The 19,272-nt window shown below is 34.8% G+C and overlaps 2 protein-coding genes across 2 annotated transcripts; one reads left to right on the plus strand and one right to left on the minus strand.

Annotated features, from left to right (window-relative positions):
* Window positions 1-7,227: 7,227 nt before the first annotated feature.
* On the plus strand, window positions 7,228-12,916 carry LOC143573316 (uncharacterized). The gene is made up of 10 exons (XM_077058227.1): window positions 7,228-7,385; window positions 7,893-8,043; window positions 8,725-8,905; window positions 9,131-9,201; window positions 9,815-9,952; window positions 10,702-10,793; window positions 11,682-11,953; window positions 12,193-12,278; window positions 12,388-12,489; window positions 12,570-12,916. The coding sequence occupies exons 1-10, from the start codon at window positions 7,276-7,278 to the stop codon at window positions 12,732-12,734; spliced, it is 1,368 nt and encodes a 455-aa protein (XP_076914342.1). The 5' UTR covers window positions 7,228-7,275; the 3' UTR covers window positions 12,735-12,916.
* A 1,134-nt stretch (window positions 12,917-14,050) lies between these two features.
* Window positions 14,051-19,115, minus strand: LOC143573317 (ferredoxin--NADP reductase, root isozyme, chloroplastic-like). Its single transcript, XM_077058228.1, has 6 exons — window positions 19,053-19,115; window positions 18,910-18,966; window positions 17,897-18,232; window positions 16,947-17,166; window positions 16,520-16,760; window positions 14,051-14,436 (listed from the first exon to the last, which is right to left on the minus strand). The coding sequence occupies exons 1-6, from the start codon at window positions 19,098-19,100 to the stop codon at window positions 14,178-14,180; spliced, it is 1,161 nt and encodes a 386-aa protein (XP_076914343.1). The 5' UTR covers window positions 19,101-19,115; the 3' UTR covers window positions 14,051-14,177.
* Between the last annotated feature and the right edge of the window lie 157 nt (window positions 19,116-19,272).

Below are 19,272 nucleotides of genomic sequence, written 5' to 3' on the forward strand. Positions count from 1 at the left end.
CCCCTAATCAAGATCGATGTAGAAAGTCCTTTGTTCGGATGATCATAATAAATAACCTTCCATTTATTGTGGTTGACAATCAAGGGCTTAGAAAATTTGTGTGCGAGTTGAATCCAATGTTTAAGTTTCCTTCTAGATGGACGGTTGCTAGGGATGGTTTGACAACATACGAAGAAGAGAAAAAGAAGCTAAAGTGTCTTTTAAAAGAACAAACCATATCTCTTACCATCGACACATGGACATTCGTTCAAAATTTTAATTATATGTGTCTTTCTGCACATTGGATAGATGAAAATTGGGTTTTGAGGAAGAGAATTCTCAACTTTTGCCACATATCAAATCACAAGGGTGAGACAATTGGAAAGTTGGTTTATCGTTGTTTACAAGAGTGGGGGATAGATAGAATATTTACGGTGACCGTTGATAATGCTTCATCAAATGATGGAGCAATTAGGTATTTGTAAAAAAAAAGGCTGAAGGGTCCCCATTCAGTGCTAGATTGCAAGTATTTGCATGTGAGATGTAATGCTCATATTATAAATCTTGTAGTAAAGGATGGTTTAGAAGAACAAGTTGTTTCCATAGCTCGGATTCGAAATGCGGTAAGATATATAAGATCATCTCCTTCTAGGTTTCAAAACTTCAAAGATTGTGTTGAGAAAGAAAAGATTGATATCAAAAGGAAACCATGTCTCAATGTAGATACTCACTGGAATTCAACATTCTTAATATTGGAAATGGCTCACAAGTTTTCAAGGGCGTTTAATAGGTACTTTTTATTTCTTATTATTGTTCATAATTATATTATATTATTGTTTGTTTAATACTAATATGTTATGTCTTATTTTGCTAATAGACTTGAAGAGGTGGATTTCAATTATAGATTATATTTTAATAATGAAGTTGTGGATGGAGAAACGACTACAAAAAAACGAAAACAAAATGATAAAGTTTTGTGTAAGGCCCCAATCCCGGTAGCCCTACTTTTGCGTTGAATTTACTCATAAACACAGTTCTAAATATCAGAGTTAATTAAAACTTTCGCGGAAACGTTAGCTTTAATTATTCGATACAAAACATTAATCTTTTCTTAAAAATCATAACATATAAACATTATATTTAAAAAATCATTTCTTCCATCTTCAGATGCCAGCAGTTCAATCCATGCCATGTGCCATCCTTAGGCTAACTCTTCAGCCTGATCACCTGCGTGCATACTAAAAGTCAGCTACGCTGAGTGAGTTCTAGCTAATCAGGTGACATACAATACATACGTATATCATACATACATACATATCCGAAGATACATATCCACACTTAATCTGTTACCCTACTACCATACATACATACATACATACATACATACATATCTACAATCACTAACCTCAGTCTACCTAGAGTACGTTCATAGTCCGCCGTCTATACTGTACTCAAGGTCGTGAACACGTAAAAGGTCCGCAGTCCTTACCTATGTTCACCGATTATGGTACGTGCAAGGTCCGCAATCCTTCCCTATACCATCCTACATAAACAACACGTACAAGGTCTCCAGTCCTTCCCTATGTTGCAGCCTAAACCATAGCATGTACGAAGTCCGCAGTCCTCCCCGATGCTACCACAACACAATTACAACACGTGTAAGGTCCACGTCCTTTCCTATGCTGATGCCCATCTATAATACGTAAAAGGTCCGTAGTCCTTATCTACGTTGACATCTGTTATCTATAACGCGTATAAGGCCCACCGTCCATATCTACGTTTACATCTATCACCCATATCTCGTATAAGGTCTGTAGTCCTTAACTACGCTATCACCTGCCAAGTCTATATCCAACAGAAGTTAGAGGGATTCGCCATCCTAACTTACTATGTCGGAGGTAGAACCCACATACCATTCCTGTACCTGTATACACCTATTTCACATATACAATAATTACATTATAGCATACGAACACTCTAGGCATTCTTTACATCATTCATTTCACAATCATACCCCTTGTCGATATGTGCAATATCCGAAGATCGTTCACGCCCCGACAAATGTTCCTTTGTAATGTTCATACATCATCCGTACGTTACATATAACATTCATACCTTTATCTCTAACCGGACAGTACGCACAATATCCAAAGATCGTTCACGTACTATTAACATATCGCACATACATCATTCATACATCATATATACTCCATACATACTTCATTCATACATTATATATATCATTCATATCTTTAGCTGCCACCTGACGGTCTATGCAATATCCGAAGATCGTTCATGCACCGTCAAGCAATCATCATACATAATTCATACAAGGCATACACTTACCACTTAAGGTAAATGTATTAACTATCACGTCGAGTATGCACACAGCCCCGAAAACATAACAAGGAAGTGGGGCTAGAAACTCACCTGAAGTCGGTTACGTTCGCTGTTTATGGTTATTCCCTTCTTGAGTTGTGCACGGCTAAATGTATAGTAATTACGTGAATCAATTAACTATCACTACTCATCGTATTTCTAGTTTAATTATAACCCTCAACGAACGACAGCGCCCCTGGCAACGGGGTCTAGGGGGGCAGCCCCTAGCAGGTCCAAGGGGCAGAGCCCCTGGCTGGGGTCGCGCTGCCAGGTCAGCTTGGAAAAAAATTATTTCCATTAACTGTCTTAACACATTTTTCAAAAGGATTTTAAATTATTAACTAATTTGACATCTCATTTTGCTATAACGAATTAAGTCTAATTCATTATCAATTCACACTCTAATTCGTTATCAGATCGCATTCTAATTCGTTAATCCATTCTCTATAACGAATTAAGCCTAATTCGATAGCTAATTCTTTATCTGAACATCATGTGATTCTTTATTCTAATTCGTCCTCGTATCATAGCGAATGGCGAATAACAAACCAACCGGTTCGTTATCTAAATATAACGAATTGGGCAAGTAACGAATAACTTGACTCGTCTGATTTGTTATCTCAGTTCGTTAGCCTAGTTCATGATTCTGGTTCCTCGTCTAGTTCGTTATCTAATTATAACGAATGGATAGATTTGTTATCCATTTACACGAATGAGTCCCATTCGTTATGTACGCGTAACAAAGTGATCATCCTTAACGAACTGTCATCGGTTCTTGCCCAGGTCTTTGACTCTATGGTCAAAGTCAAAATCAATAACAACACGAATTGGTCAACAATAGCTAGATCTGCAATTAGACCTTCAATACTTAACGAAAACACACGAATCTGGTATCGTTGGATTCGCCATACCAGCGCCAACAAACCCCAACACATCAATCATCCGAGTATTACGTTTTAAAGGGTGCGATTATACCTATATACATACGACTTGTTTACCCTCGATTAATCTATCAACTGTTAACCAATTTCAGTAGGGTTTGTTAACATTCGTATTCAGATCTAGAACTACTTAAACAAATCCTAACCTCCATGAACAATTACTAATCATAAACGTACCATAAACGAGTAAAACTACGAACACGAGCTGGTCTTGACGCAGGTTCGGTTCGTCACAACGTTCTGGCACCAACAAGCTCGGGTCTTCACCTTCGGATTTCAGCTCGGGTTTTAGGATGATGTTCATGTGTGTTTTCTAAGGTGTAGGCTATGGTGTAGAGATAAAAATGGAAAGGATTACGGTTTAAGAGTTATTTATACTCCCTTAAGCCCATGGACCTAAGACTAATCTTCCCTTTTTGGTCCACCTTTAATTCTATTAACCAAGCCCGCTACTCCTTAAGCATTATTATTATATTATTATTATTCCACTAACTCAAATAATTCACCCGACGCAAAAATTATATTAAATATTATTCTAGAATTTTCGGGATGTTACATTTTGGGAGCATCCGATGAAAATGATTGGGAGAATGCAAGGTAAAATTCTTTTTTAATTTTGTTTTTATTTTTTAATGATGTTATTATATATTTTGATTTTAAAAGTGATTTATTTTATTGATTTGTTTTAATAGGCTATTTATAGAGTTTTTGAATGTTTTTTTTAATGTGACAAAGAAGATTTCGGGGTCTAAGTATGTGACCGCAAATTTGTTATTTGTTGAGCTTTGCAAAATGCATTCAAGTATAACAAAAATGTCTTTACGTGCCGAAAAGAATGAGAGGGAAATGGGTTTGTCTATGAAAACAAAATTTGACAAGTATTGGGATAATTTGGACAATATGAATGTCTTGTTATACTTGCACCGGTTTTAGATCCTCGAAATAAGATGAAACATCTTGGTTTTTCTTTAAGTTTGATGTATGGTAAAGGTTCATTAAGAATTGACGAAGTCAAAAATAAAGTGAAGGAAACATTAACGGAGTTGTATTGTCATTATAAGTCAAAAGTTGAGAAAACAAAAGAGCGAAAGAATACATCATCTTACGCACCTAGTTTGGTTGATGATAATAAAGATGATGATGATGATTTCGAAATGGCTTATTTAAAGTATTTAAAGGAACAAGGTGAACAAGGGGTTGTTGATGATAATGAGGTAGAAATATACTTGCGTGATGGGACCGAAAAAAGAAAGGAAGAATTTGATGTTTTAGGTTGGTGGAAGATAAATTCGGTTAAATTCCCTACTCTCTCTCAAATTTCTAAGCATGTTTTGGGAATTCCAATGTCAGACGTTGCATCGGAATCGGCTTTTAGTACCGGTGGTAGGGTCATTGATAAGTATAGGAGCTCTCTTACCCCTAAGACCGTCGATGCATTGATTTGTACTCAAGATTGGTTACGGTATTCACCAACGGATTTGCACGATTCAAATGTGTATGGTCAACAATTAGTGACTTTGATTGAAAAGTTGGATAACATAGAAATTGGTAATAATGTTTATTTATGATGTGTTTTTATAGTTTAGTTTTTACTTAAAATTAATACAATTATATGTGTTGTTTGTAGATGTTATGACTGGAAACAAAACACCAAAGGATCTACTGTTGATGGTGATGAAGATTATGGAGATTATGAAGATGATGAAGATTGGGAGTAACTTTGAAGATGAAGATATGAAGAAGATGAAGAATGAAGATTGGAACTAAACTTTTAGTGTTTTTTTATTAAGAACTTTGTTGAATTTAAACTCTAGTACTCTTTCAAGTTTATATTCGTTTGGTTCCACGTAACAAATGCCTATTTTTGTGTTTTGAACCTAATATGCATTTTCATTATTTTGAAATTTTTTTGCAATGTTTACACACACACACACAACACTCGGATATAACCGAACCGAAAAACCGAAACCGATCGGTTTGTATATTGAAAAACCGAATTTTCAGTTTCTCTTTCACCTAAAAACCTAACCAAACCGAACTGTGCTCAGCCCTACCAGATACATGCATACTTCAATTAAGACCAATTTCTTATTATTGTATCACAAGGTTTTAATGATTCATAGATCTTATGCAACCATTTTGACAGTTTATGAAAGACAGTGTGCATTCACCTTACTTGTTTGGTTTATGTTTGAAAAGTTTAACGTATTCACAACTCAAATTTGATCTGGTGAACTTGTTCTGATAATTTTCGTGTGTTCTGATGTTTAACCTATCGCGAATAGGTTTATATAAATATTTGGATCTTCTGCTTGATCCAGTTGTAGACCAAACTTGCATGGTTTTATTGTTTTAGCTTCATTTATAAATACTGGTTCGATTGTAGGTTCAAAATTAAATTTTAAAAAAATTATTAAAATTTAATAAGGACTGTATCAAGATGAGACAGTCCGTATAATTGTTTTACAAGCCGTCTTACTTAACTCTTTGACACACATCAAGATTGGATATAGACGGACCATATCATGGTTAGGCAGTCTGTCTAACCTTTTGTATTGACTCGTTAATACGAAAACTCATTTTGACATGATGCTGACGTCCGTTTATATGTCATAAGATTGATTACATGCTTAAAAAATTCACTATAACTTCTGGAACTAGTTATGCTCGAGGTTTGAATGATAATAGCTTGGATACTCTCTTAAATATAATATACCTTACTTCTAAGCCTTAACACGACCTAGAAATGACTTGTTACAACCTCTATCATTACTGAAAAGTGATCAGAGCCTCGCTACTGCCTTGCACCATATTTGCTTGATTTGTTATTGCTTACGAACTTCAACACACTCATTTATACTTGTTTAAGATGCTTGAGAATGATTTGTGATGTTGTGAGTTCTAAGAACGAGTTATCGCCTCTATATATAGTCCATGGCTCGGTTGATGAGTAACAAATCGTTTGACACGTTAGGGTCGAGTTTGACACATTTTTGCTGACTCAAAAGATGAGACGAACCGTCACAAGATCAGACGATATGTATAATGGGGCGTCACAAAATTGTAGGCGGATGAGACAACCCGTCTCAGAACAAACTTAATATCTAAGTTAATGTTGAGACAGATTGTATAATAATGAGGCAGACCGTCTCATCTAAAATTTGGAAAATTACAATTTTGACCAAGACATAAATTTGGCTAAATGAGGATTTGGTCCCTCAACTTTTTAAAGCTGACAAATTTGACTTGAAATTTTCGGGATGTTACGTCTGTGACCGAGAAGTCTGAATTATGAATTAAACACACTTCTTGTTAATAATGGGCCTTATGTACATATGTTTAATCAAGTTGATTCATTCTTATTTACCATTTTTTTTAAGTTTTAAATGTGATGCCCTTTTATAACTAAACATGATAATATTATAGAAATTTTAAAAAGTTGGGACCGATTTCCGTCTTTATTATAACCCTTTTATAGTTACACACCTTTTATCTATACATTCTACTATAAGGATGAGATCGGTACCGTACCGGTATTGGTATCAAAAATACCGATCCCGAAAATTTCAAATTCTTGGTATCGGGATAGTACTAGTACCAAAGGTAAAAATTCGAGCTATACAAGTACCGTACCGATCCAGAAACTTGGAAATTTGATACCGATACAATACCGACGGTACGAAATCGATACCGATTTAAATATCGATACCGAACTTGCTCATCCCTATTCTACTCTATCAGACATACACACAAGTCTCATGAGTCATGACTAAACATTATTAATTGATGTATCAAAAAGTGTAAAAGTACAACTACAACCAAGGTACCAACAAATACAATGAAGGGGTGTTAATGCCAACTCACTTAAACATGAAGGGTGTCATCAACCAAGACAATGATTAAGTTGAATGTTTTTGGGTCTAAAAGTAGGCCCGAATGAGAGACGAAGAACCACCATGGTTGTCCCCAACAAACCATGAAGAACAGTCTCAGCAAAGAACAACAAGAAGATCTGAAGCAAGACACGTCACCAAATAACTCAACCCTTGATTCAAGATTCAATCAAACCCTAAGAAATGTTCAAGTGTATATTTCTATTCCAAATTTTTCATTTTTATTACTTTTTAGCTGATCTTCTTCAATACCCATTTGGGTCTTTTGGTTATTCGATCCAATTGAATAACTTTTGTTATATGATCACTAATTTTGGATCTGCAGGTTCAAATGGTGTGTTTTTATTTTTTTATTTTTTGATATAAATGTGTGAATTGTTTGTTTGATTTTATTACTAATCTGCAAATAAAAATATAATTTACTTCTGCTGTTTCCTCAGTAATTAATTGATTTTGAGTTATAGGGTTTGTATACATTTGACTTTTGACGGTCAAACATGTTGTATTTTGACTATAGTTTATTAGTTTATATTCAAAATTTAAAATTGAATATTATACTAGATGTACCATATATTGATTTTGAGTTCTAGGGCTTGTATTATGCTATATTTGTTTCAAGCGTCTACATTTGACTTTTGACGGTCAAAGATGTTGCAATTTGACTGTAGTTTTTATTTAATATGTATATGTATATAAACAGGCTGTTAAAGGGTCGTAGTTTTCCGGGTAAAGTGTTGATAACAAGAAGATCGGATCCACCCGATGGTGCAATCTTGGGCTCCCCCGGTGTTAGTCGAAGCCCCTCGGAAATTGATAGCCCACCAGATAAACGCATGGATGATCTCAACGAGGTACTTTCAATGAGTGATATTTAGGTTTATTTGATATTGGTATATGAAAACCGTTTGAAAAAAGGTTTTGGTTCGTTTAACTTACAATAGCTCAAGCTCGACCCGTCTCAAGCTTTATATCTAAAGCTCGAGCCCGGCTTGTGAGTAGTTTTTTTAAAGCTTGAGATCGGCTTGGGATTCACTCGTTTAGGCTCGCAAGTCAGCTCGAGCTCGGGCTTGTTTCATAAACAAGCTTATTTTTAGGCTCAAGCTTGTTTAAGCTGGGCTCAACTTGAGCTTTTTTACCTAGCCAGTCTTGAGTAGCTCACTACAGCTTGGCTCGTTTACACCCCTAATTCTCCACATACTCTATCAATGGCTTTTATATAGCTGTTAAACTGTGATCTTATTATTAATATTATTATAACTAGTAGTAGTTTTTATATAACTGTTAAACTTTGATTTCCTTTATTTTGCTTCATACACATGTACTTAGAGCCGAGGGTCTCTCTGGAAGCCACCTCTTTATTCCTTTGGATAGAGGTACGGTGTGCCTACATCCCACCCTCCCCAGACCCTACTTATAGCTTTGCTGTCGGTGGGATTTTACTGGGCATGATTGATGATTGATGATGATGACTTTGCTTGTTTGTTTATTAGATTCTTACCTTTTCAATGTTTAATTTCTAATATTTTGTGTAGGATCAAGTACATGTAAATAAACCAAGTGCTAGTACAAGTGGTAATAAGTTGAAACCGTCAATGTCAAATCCCGAGGATAGGTCAAATGAAGCTCCACGGTTTGTGATGGGTGCTCGGGCTACAGATACTGCTAGGCTAATGAAGTTCACGAAAGTGTTGGGGGGAACAACAGTCATTTTAGGTACTCGAAACGTCACTTGAATAATATTTCCTTCAATTTGTTTTAGTATTTGATTTCTTTTAAATGGTGTGAATGTGTGATATATTAAAAGCAAGACCCTTTTCAAGTACTTTCATGCTTTAAATTTTAACTAACTAAATTGTTTTACATATTATTAGGACGTTTAATATATTTGTAAAATGATGGTACAGTTAATCTAAAAAAAATATTCTTTGTGCTTTGCAGACAAGCTGCGTGAGTTAGCATGGAGTGGTGTGCCACCTTATCTTCGCCCTAATGTATGGAGGCTTCTTTTGGTAAGCTTAAATCTTTTTTTTTTCTGTGCTAAGTATTGTTTGATAGATATCAACATGGGGGTGTTTGGATGTGTATTTTAAAAGTGAATAAAATGGGATGTAAATATTACTTTTAATTTCTTATGTTGACTAGGGATGGTAAAGCGGGTGGGTTAGGTAAATGGTTAAATGTGGTATAGGTTGAAGTGAGCAACTCTTTTAGCACTTATCAAAACCGGTTTGGCTTGGGTTGACCCACAGAGACTTTTTCAAGTTTTAAAATAATCAACATTATTCTAAACTTTTATATTATTCCACAATAACAGCTTTTATTATATAAATATAGAAGGTATAGACATTTGAATATATTTGGGATGAATTTCACCTATTTGTCAGTTCGAACTGTTTTGACTCGTTTCATCTTTAACCAAAAATTTGTCACCTCTAGTTTTGACGTTTGAGGATGTTAACGGGCTCTTAGACGTTATGATAGTAATATGACCCAGTCAATCTAAATTTCTGGTTCAAAGCATGTTATTATTGATTTTCTATTGTGATACACGTGTACGTAAATTATTTTTTATAATATACTGTTGTTACTTGTGTTTTAAGTTTAAACATAAACTGACAACAGGGATATGCACCCCCTAATTCAGATAGAAGGGAGGGAGTATTAAGAAGAAAGCGCATTGAATACTTCGATTGCGTTGCTCAATATTATGACATTTCAGATAATGAACGTACCGATGAAGAGATTACTATGCTTCGACAGGTACACTTATCTATTTACATTTATTGGTTAAGTTATGGAACCAACGGGTCCAATTATGCATACATGTGTTTGTATGGGCATGTGTATATCGATTTATATGTGTATGCACGTGCGTGCATTTCTTGTATGGATCAAAACAGGTCGGGTTGTATAACAAAGACTTTTTTTGTTCACTTTACAATATTATTTATATCTTGATTAGAAATATAATATTGTTACAGTAATAATATATTTTTTCTGACATATGTTTATATACACAAATGTGTGTGTGTATACGCACATATGTATGTGTATTGGGACTGCTAAACGGGTCGTGTGTGTAGGCAGGCAGGTCGAACCCGACACGAACTTGAAACTTTTACGCGGACCCGAACAAGACACGTGTTTTCATGGGTTGACACGCAGACGACTCGTTTTAACCCGTGAAAAATTATATAATTTTCATGTTAATACTTTACAATTCTAAATTTACATACTATTATTAATATCATTTTGAAGCAGTTATGCTTATAACAAACCATTTGTTTTTTTTTATTTTTGGTTTTGACATAAAAAAACCCATTAGTGTAAGTTATTATAAAAAACTCATTTTAAAAACTAAATAATCAAATAAATAGGTTAAATGGGTCACCCCGCGAACCATCGGGTCGACATGAACAAGATCCGTTTAGCTAAACGTTTCGCGGGTTTAACATATGCTGCTTTTTTGACCAATTTGATGTACTTTTTTTTGTCTTTCCACATATTAGATTGCAGTAGACTGTCCTAGAACCGTGCCTGATGTCACTTTCTTCCAACAAGCAGCGGTTCAGAAATCTTTGGAACGCATACTCTACACATGGTTAGATTTTGATTTTTGGATTACCATTTAAAACTAAATAAAACATGTGCTACATTATAATTGCAACTATATGATAATATTCATCAATGCATCAAATAAAAAATGATAATGAAGTATGCATAGAAAACAGTGCAAACACTATTTTATGCTTCATGTTAGAAGTGGCAAAATATTCGAAGGGTTCATTTTGGTATGGGTTTACCTGAAACTTTCTATGTTCAGAAATATAGTTATATTATTTCAGTAATGTTCTAAATATTTTTGTGTGTAGTGATTTAAAAGGCTTTATGTAGGGGTGTAAATGAGTCAAGCCTAGCTGGCGAGCTCGGGCTTGTCTCGGCTCGTTTCAAGCTCTATTTCTAAAGCTCGTGAATAGTTCTTAAAGCTCGGGCATGACTCGCTTAATTAATTAGTTACTATTGTCATAGTTGTTATATGATAATAATTATTATATAAATATATATTTAATATACTACAAAAAAGTTATTCGATTAATAGGCTCATTTAGGCTCGCAAGCCAGCTCGATCTCATAGTTGAATCTGGGGCTCAGGCTCGTTATTAAAAAGCCTTATTTTTAGGGTAGAGCTTGTTCGAGCTTTTAGCGAGCCCATGTGTAGCAGCTTGGCTTGTTACACACTAGTTTTATGCGTTAAAGTTACATTTAAGCGACTTTCAACTCATTCGACCAACCACCTTTTTAACTACTTTTTTAAAATATTAACCCATTTAGCTCTTTAGATAAAACACTATTAGTAAGTAAACGGGTCAAAATCACCACCACTTCTTCACTACTTCAATTCGAGCCGCTATAATGTTTCACTTTCTTAGATTTTCTTGAAAGGTTCAATTTATGTATTTAATTGTTTTATATCTTTTTATAATTTCAGGGCGATCAGGCACCCAGCTAGTGGATATGTGCAGGGAATAAATGATCTTGCAACGCCTTTTTTAGTAGTTTTCTTGTCGGAACATTTGGAAGGAAGTATTGATAATTGGTCAATTGCTGATTTGGACCGCGAAAAGATTTTAGATGTTGAGGCAGATTGTTATTGGTGTTTATCCAAGTTGCTTGACGGTATGCAGGACCATTATACATTTGCACAACCCGGGATTCAAAGGCTTGTGTTTAAGCTCAAGGAACTTGTCAGGCGAATTGACGGTAATGCCCTTTTAGTTTTCCCTTGTATTGTATTGTATTGTATTGTATTGTTGTTGACTTGAGGTCAAATATTTAATAACATGCATGAAATTTTCTAAATCATTTTTGCAACGAAATAAAGTTTTCACTGAAATATTATAATTGGTGCAAATCATGTGATAAATTATTTATCAGAATCATATATTACCTTTCTTACAAGTTTACTGTTAATGATGATGTGTTCTCTTCCACAATTGTAGAACCGGTTGCAAAGCATATTGACGAGCAAGGACTTGAGTTTCTTCAATTTGCGTTCCGCTGGTTCAACTGTCTTCTAATACGAGAGGTAACTTTCTTTTTTAATTCATAACTGACTAACGGGTTGTGGTCGTCCTTGTGAGTTTGCCGTGATGGTTCTCATGGTTATAGATTAATTTTCATGCTATATTTTATAGATTCCTTTCCATCTCGTTACACGTTTATGGGACACATATCTTGCCGAAGGTGATGCTTTACCGGATTTCCTCGTGTACATATTTGCCAGTTTTCTTTTAACGGTAAGCCTTTTACACTTTACGTAAAAAAAAAAAAAAAAAATGCGTTTCTACCCCAGCTTACAAAAACGGGTGTAATGCAGTGGTCAGATAAGCTTCTAAAGCTTGATTTTCAAGAAATGGTGATGTTTCTTCAACACTTGCCAACAAATAACTGGAGTCACCAGGAGCTTGAAATGGTGCTTTCAAGAGCCTTTATGTGGCACACCATGTTTGATAGTTGTCCCAACCACTTAGCAGCCACATGAGCCCACATGTTTTGTTTTTGTTTTTGTTTTTGTTTTTTTATACTTTGATCTATTTGTGGTGTAAAAAAGGATATCTATCAGTGTTGTAAAACTATAATGATTTTAAAGTTTGGAGTTTTTATAATGTATACTAATTGTAAAACAAACAACTCTATGAGTTTACTTTGTCTTGGTATTTTTGCAAATCGGAATTTAGTAATCTGAAGTATGACCTGACCGTTGGCTGAAAATAATCTATGCTTGTGATTAGATCAACGGCACAAATAAGTTTTACTTTTGTTGTAGAGCCAATCCGAATATTACTAGTTACCATTGGTTAAGCATATCAAAATCTTCTTGTATACGTTTCAATTGTGGAATACAATTTTATCAAATTTGATATGTTTCAAGTGTCTTCCAAAAAAGATTTGAATACGTGTGGTATTGCCTTTGATAATAAAAGTGAAACTTACTAATAACACTGGTTATCAATTTGATATTTATTGATCAATAAGTGTCATGTTTTGGATTGTTAATAGTAAGAAGTTCATTGATAACACATCATCTCTGTTCAAGTATGGTTTTAAAAAGCATGATGGGCATTGGTGTTAAGAAAATACTAATAAATTAACAATAATATTTTAATTCAATAATTTATAAAAGCTGAAAAAGTAAGATACTAGAATAAAAATTAAAGATAAAATAAATTAAAAACAAAACTTTAAATACAACCAAGTAATCTTTATATACAACAAAAAGAAAGAAAAACTTGTAACTCACTTTAATTACCATGATGCATATAAAAAATAAAAAATAAATAAGAGAAGTAAGTATTTAAAATGCCATCCAATTATTTTGGTCTTTAAATTTATGTTTTTATTGAAACTACTTTTCACCTACTCTTTCATTCTTACTCGACTCAATTTAAGTAATAGGTATGTATGTATAATCCAAGCCGATGAATATAAAAACCATGTAATCTGACGCATTCAATTTAAGCCATTCATATACAAGTGCAAACTAGTCAATTCGTCCGCAAGCTACTTAAGATTTACTCGCTAAAAGCTTGAACCGACGAACTTTTCAATCGAATTCAAGACGAGCTCAAGCCTTAATTAAAATCCGTTCAATAAACGAATTTAAGGCCAACCTTCATACATCGACGAGCTTATATCACTTGCAACCCAAGCTAGCTCGAACCAAGCAATACTCAAACTAATTAGACGAGTCAAGCTTGAGCTTAGTTAGGCCAAGCTCAGGTTTGACTCATTCACACCCCTACGTTTATGCAACAAAAATAAAGCGCGAACCCTCATAATCATCCACAGCAGCTTAAATTTAAAGGAAATTGAGTGATGATTATCACTTTTTTTATTTTGTTTGATGAACTAGACAATCTGGTTGAAAACCAACTGAAATGACATTACAAGTCCCTCAAATTTTCAAGCAAACAATTGCAACGTTTTAATAAACTTCAACATGCCACTGCTTGTTCTTCTTCAACTGTGACAGTTTTTCATCCCAGCTTTCACCTCTTTCAACTGCCACCCTTTTCAATGTTTCTTGGATTCCAGGCATCATGCCTTTCAGCCCACAAAAATATATGTGGGCCCCATTATCCAACAGTTTAAATATCTCATCACTGTATTCTTCTATCTTATCCTGCACATACATTTTCCCTCCATTTTGGTTCTTTTGCTCTCTGCTTAGCGCCCGGTCAAACCTGAAGTCAGACCGTCACAATTTCTGTTAGTGACGGTTTGGGTTGCGTTTTATCTCACACCAGCTACGTTTATGGTCATAATTAATGCATCAACTCTTTGTAAGTTTTTTTTAGAATAATTTCTTGAACCAATTACATGGATGGTCCAAGGATTCGGTCATATTGCAACTTTAGTCTCCAAGTTTCAAAAATTACAACTTTAGACCAACTGTTTGCATGAACGTAACACCGTTGGTCCATGAAATAACTGGAGGTTAACATGTTCTATTAAGAGGGTGTAAAATGACCAAAATACCCTTAAAGTTAAAATTAATAATTAAAAATATTCATGAAATACCCTTACGGGTGTAATATCATCATCACAATCAAAAGATCATAATATCAAATATACCAATTTTCAAATTACGTGTTTGAAGTGTAAGGAAAAAAGAGAAGGGCATAATGGTCGTAGACTCATAGTATAAGTTGAACTTAATAAAAAGGGTAAATATGAAACTTTATGTACAAGACCATGTTTACCAACAACACATTTAAATGCCAAATATATGAAGTTATGAACTTTTTAAGTTTTAAGTGTTTTTAACGGGTATAAATGAATTAAACTTTTTGCATACGTATTTTTCTGGTTATGTAAAAATGCCCAAAATATCCTTAATATAAAAATATAAATTGTAGATATGGATTAGAGGTGGCAAATGGGTTGGGTTGGGTTGGGTTGGGTTGGGTCAAAACGAGTTTGGGTCAGAATGGTTAGGGTCAAAACGGGTCAATTTAAAAAGGGTTGTTTTGGTTTGGGCCGGAACAGGTTAGGGTCGGAACGGGTTTCAGGTTTTTCTTTTTGTTTTTGGAACGAGGATAACGGCGGAAATAGTTTTTTTAGATTTTTTGTTTTTTATTTACATTTCGAGTTATGATTTATTATTATTTCTTTTGAATTTTTTTCTTATGGGTTTTCTATTAATATCAAAAACCCCTTAAAAATATTCAAAATAATAATAAAAAAAATCATAACGCAAAATATAAATCAAAAACAAAAAAAAACTAAAATGTTTCCTCCGTTGTCCTCTTTTCATAAAAAAAACCACCAAGAAATTGAACCGAACTGAAAAATCGATGAAAATGAAACAAAAAGCCAAAACCGAACCAAATCAGTCGAAAACGAAAAAATTGATCAAAACAAAACTGAAAAAATTGAAAACGAACAAAAATGAAACTAAAAAAAATGGACAAAACGAAACAAAAACCAAAAACAAGTCCGGAATCGACCAAAAAGAAACGTAAGCCCAACCTGTCCCGTGTTAAAACTTGTGTTGGTGTGAAACCTGAACCGAACCCATTCCAACCTGAAAGCCGTTTCGTGCGTAAAACCTTTTCGATCCGAAACCTGCCACATTTCCTTAGGGCACTAACCCACATCGACCAATTTCTTTGAATTTGTCGACCATTTTGACTCGAAAATAACAAGATGGAATTTCAAATGACCTATTTTGACCCATTTAGTTAAAATCTATGTTACAAGCCAAACATAATAACTCAACCCAAAAGACTAGTCTGATAGGTGAGGGAACCCATTTGGCATATAAACCCCACATCAGTTGCCCATACAACCAATGTGGGACAAGTCCCATACCTTGCAATGGTTTCAGTCCGTAACAATACATCCTCCTTAAGGGCCAACGTCCTCGTTGGTCACGGCCACGTTGGTCACGACTGGCTCATTCCAAGCCACCACTCCGCGGGCCACCACTCCGAGTTGGTCACGGCTGGCTCACTCCAGGCCACCACTCTGAGGTTGGCTCTGATACCAATGTTACAAGCCAAACAGAAGAACTCAACCCAAAAGACTAGTTTAATTTTTAAAACAACCCAAATTAACCCCATCAAGTTGACCCAAACCAACCCATTTAATTTTTAAAACAACCCAAATTAACCCCATTTGAAATGGTTTGAGTCAAGATTGCCACCCCTAATATGGATCAAAGAAGTGTTTGCGGGTTACCAAGCCAGCTCAGCCCATTTTGACCCGCACTAAAAATTTAGTAATAGACCCCGATACCCGGCCCGTTTATCTTCCAACATATACCTGAAGTTATCAGGGTAATCTGCAAGATATTTGCTGAATTCATCATCATACAAAAGGCTGTCACTATTGGCCACGCCTAAAAACAACCAAGCAAGCCCGTTAAATTTGTATGTGGGCCCGGATTCCATAAACATCCGGCGAAGATACCCTCTAAACGGAGCGACGCCTGTGCCCGTTGCAATCATAATATGGGTTGCACTTGGGTCTTCTTCAGGCAAAAGCATAATCTTTCCCGACGGGCCTGCAAATATTATTAATTTAGGAACCAATATCACACAATCATATTCAAAACGATCAGTGGATTCATGTTCATGTTCATTTATGTCCGTTCTTTAACCGTATAAACAAACGAACATGAACAAAATCTTTGTTCAATTAGAATACGAAGAAACACGAAACCATATACCCGTTTACCCTAACCACATACCTGCTATTTTAACTTTGTCACCAGGCTTTGAATCACAGAGGAAATTACTGCAAACTCCATTCTTTGACGGGTCTTCTTTGCCCGTTTCAGGGTCATAATAAACAGCTCTCCGAACGCACAAACTCGCGGTTTTTCCATCAAATGAGTCCCCGTATCTTGTGGATGCTATTGAGTAAAGCCGAACATTGTGTGGGGCCCCAGGCTTCTTTGGGTTTTCACCCTGTTTGGAGAAAAACCAAAATAGTTTAACACCAAAACAATAGCAGAATGTACATTTCCAATAAGATTAACTAAAAGGATACCGGTCAAAAGGGATCAAACATGTCGAAAGTCATCTGAAGCAAATTCAAATGTATAAATGATAAAACCTCCAAAATCATTTTATTAAAGGAAGTTAGTTTATTACCGTGACGTGACAATATAGCTTTTTTAATATAAAGCGGGTTTTGGGCCAGTTTGACTCGTAAAGGTTGCCTCTTTTGAATACTTATTTTGCAACTATAATATTTCCTTGTTAACATCCATTATACTCATATAGATGAAAAACAACAATATTAATAATAATGGTAATAATAGTAGTAATGTAAATCTAAGAAACCGATTCGAAACCCAAAAAACTGAACCCAAACAAAAATGGAGCATTTGGTTTTATGTTTTCATAAAATTGAACTTTAGGTTCATTTCAGTTTTGCATGTAACTAAAACCCAAAAAACCAAGTCGAATTTAGGGATTTTCATTTTTTATTTAAATTTATAATTAATTTATAAACATCATAAATAGTGTAACCCAAATATTCTAACCAAATGACCAAATGTATAATAATCAGTTAATTGTTAACTAACAAAAGCACAAAGGCCCAAATTCATTATTTTGGGCCAATTGTTTTTGGCCCAACAATTTCAAGACATATGAAAAAACCGAAAAAACCAAAAACCAAACTTTGACTTACGGGCGGAATAACCCCATAACTTTGACCTTCCCAATACGGAACATTGCCGCCATGATCAATAACAATATGGCATGTTTCTCCGGGAGCTTTGGGGCCCACAAGCAGTTCAACCGAGACAATTGTTGCGGTATACGGCTCCTTTGGCTTGTGTAAATTCAGAGGCGGTTCTTTTGCATCTTCAAGATCCAAGGGCGAAACCGTAATTTTACCCCTGGTTACAGTTTGTGACACTGACATAGAAACTACAGATTGGCGCCTTGATGATGTGGTCTTTGGATTCAGCTCCAAGCGCGAAAAATGGGCCCATGGTTTATCACAAAAGCTAATCTTTTGGGTCTGCAACAATACAAAAAACATTTACTTTGAGTGCAAAATTGTTATAAAGTCATTTTTTATAGAAATCATGCATTTGGTTTAAAATGGAACTGATCAGACTAATTTCCATCTCATGAATTCTTATTTTATCCAATGTACTTTTAATTATATTGGAAAGAACAATCTAATTCTACAAAATTGCCTATATTAAACCGCTTAAAAAAATAAGATGATATTTATCAGCAAAAAAGAAAAAATTAAGTTGCTATATAGGCAACTTGGTTTAAAAGGGCGCGGTCGGTCAAACTTGGTCAAAATTGATCAAACTAAATAAAAATTACGGTCTGTAGGCGGGTGAAGATATTATGAATGGTTTAGTTGATAAAAAGGCTAAACTTTTGGTTGGCATAGAGCACTCTTGCCCGTGAAGCTCGTGCCTCGGATTTTTGGACCTAAACGCCTCAGAAAGCGTCACGCTTTTTAAACCAATCTTAGAAAGTTATTGTTTTTCAGGGTAATTTTGACTTTGATCTTTTTATTAAAAAAATATTATACATTCGAAGTTTTTCATGGACCAACTTTTCAAATTAATAACTTTCTGATTTCATAACCTATAGAATAGAGCAGGATCCATTAAAGTATTACAAATAAAAAATAAAAAGATGATGCATGCAACTGGGATCACATAACATACATACCTTGAGAAGCGATGAGTGAATCGATGAATCGCCGTTGAAATGACTAGTAACAGAGCCCTATAAATCACAATAAATTTTAATCACAATTGCAAATCACAAACAAGTATTATAATAAAGAATCAATGGGTTGAAATCAATCAAACCTGATTTACAAGTCCCAAATTTGCAGCAGCAGCAGCAGCAGCAGCCATTATTATAATTACAATTATAAAGCCTACTACCTAAATTGCAAAAAACCCTTGTGGGATTTATAGAGGATTTGTTGGAAGCTTTTGGAGGGTGTCAAAGGGTGCAGGCGCTCATGGGGGGGTTTGTTACAAATGAGCAAAAGCTTATTATTATAAAAAAGTATTCAAAAACCAA

Source organism: Bidens hawaiensis, unplaced genomic scaffold (genome assembly GCF_021521415.1).
Source record: "Bidens hawaiensis isolate Kalapana, Puna unplaced genomic scaffold, B.hawaiensis_p1.1 tig00026378_1, whole genome shotgun sequence".
NCBI classification, from domain to species: Eukaryota; Viridiplantae; Streptophyta; class Magnoliopsida; order Asterales; family Asteraceae; genus Bidens; species Bidens hawaiensis.

Excerpts from the sequence above, each read along its gene's own strand:
- LOC143573316 (XM_077058227.1), top strand. The coding sequence starts at position 7,276 with ATGAAGAACAGTCTCAGCAAAGAACAACAAGAAGATCTGAAGCAAGAC. Across the intron at positions 7,386-7,892 it reads ACCCTAAGAAATGTTCAAGT|GCTGTTAAAGGGTCGTAGTT; the intron begins GTATATTTCTAT and ends GTATATAAACAG. Across the intron at positions 12,279-12,387 it reads ACTGTCTTCTAATACGAGAG|ATTCCTTTCCATCTCGTTAC; the intron begins GTAACTTTCTTT and ends TATATTTTATAG.
- LOC143573317 (XM_077058228.1), bottom strand. The coding sequence starts at position 19,100 with ATGGCTGCTGCTGCTGCTGCTGCTGCAAATTTGGGACTTGTAAATCAG. Across the intron at positions 18,967-19,052 it reads ATTTGGGACTTGTAAATCAG|GGCTCTGTTACTAGTCATTT; the intron begins GTTTGATTGATT and ends TGTGATTTATAG. Across the intron at positions 14,437-16,519 it reads GATTACCCTGATAACTTCAG|GTTTGACCGGGCGCTAAGCA; the intron begins GTATATGTTGGA and ends GTCTGACTTCAG.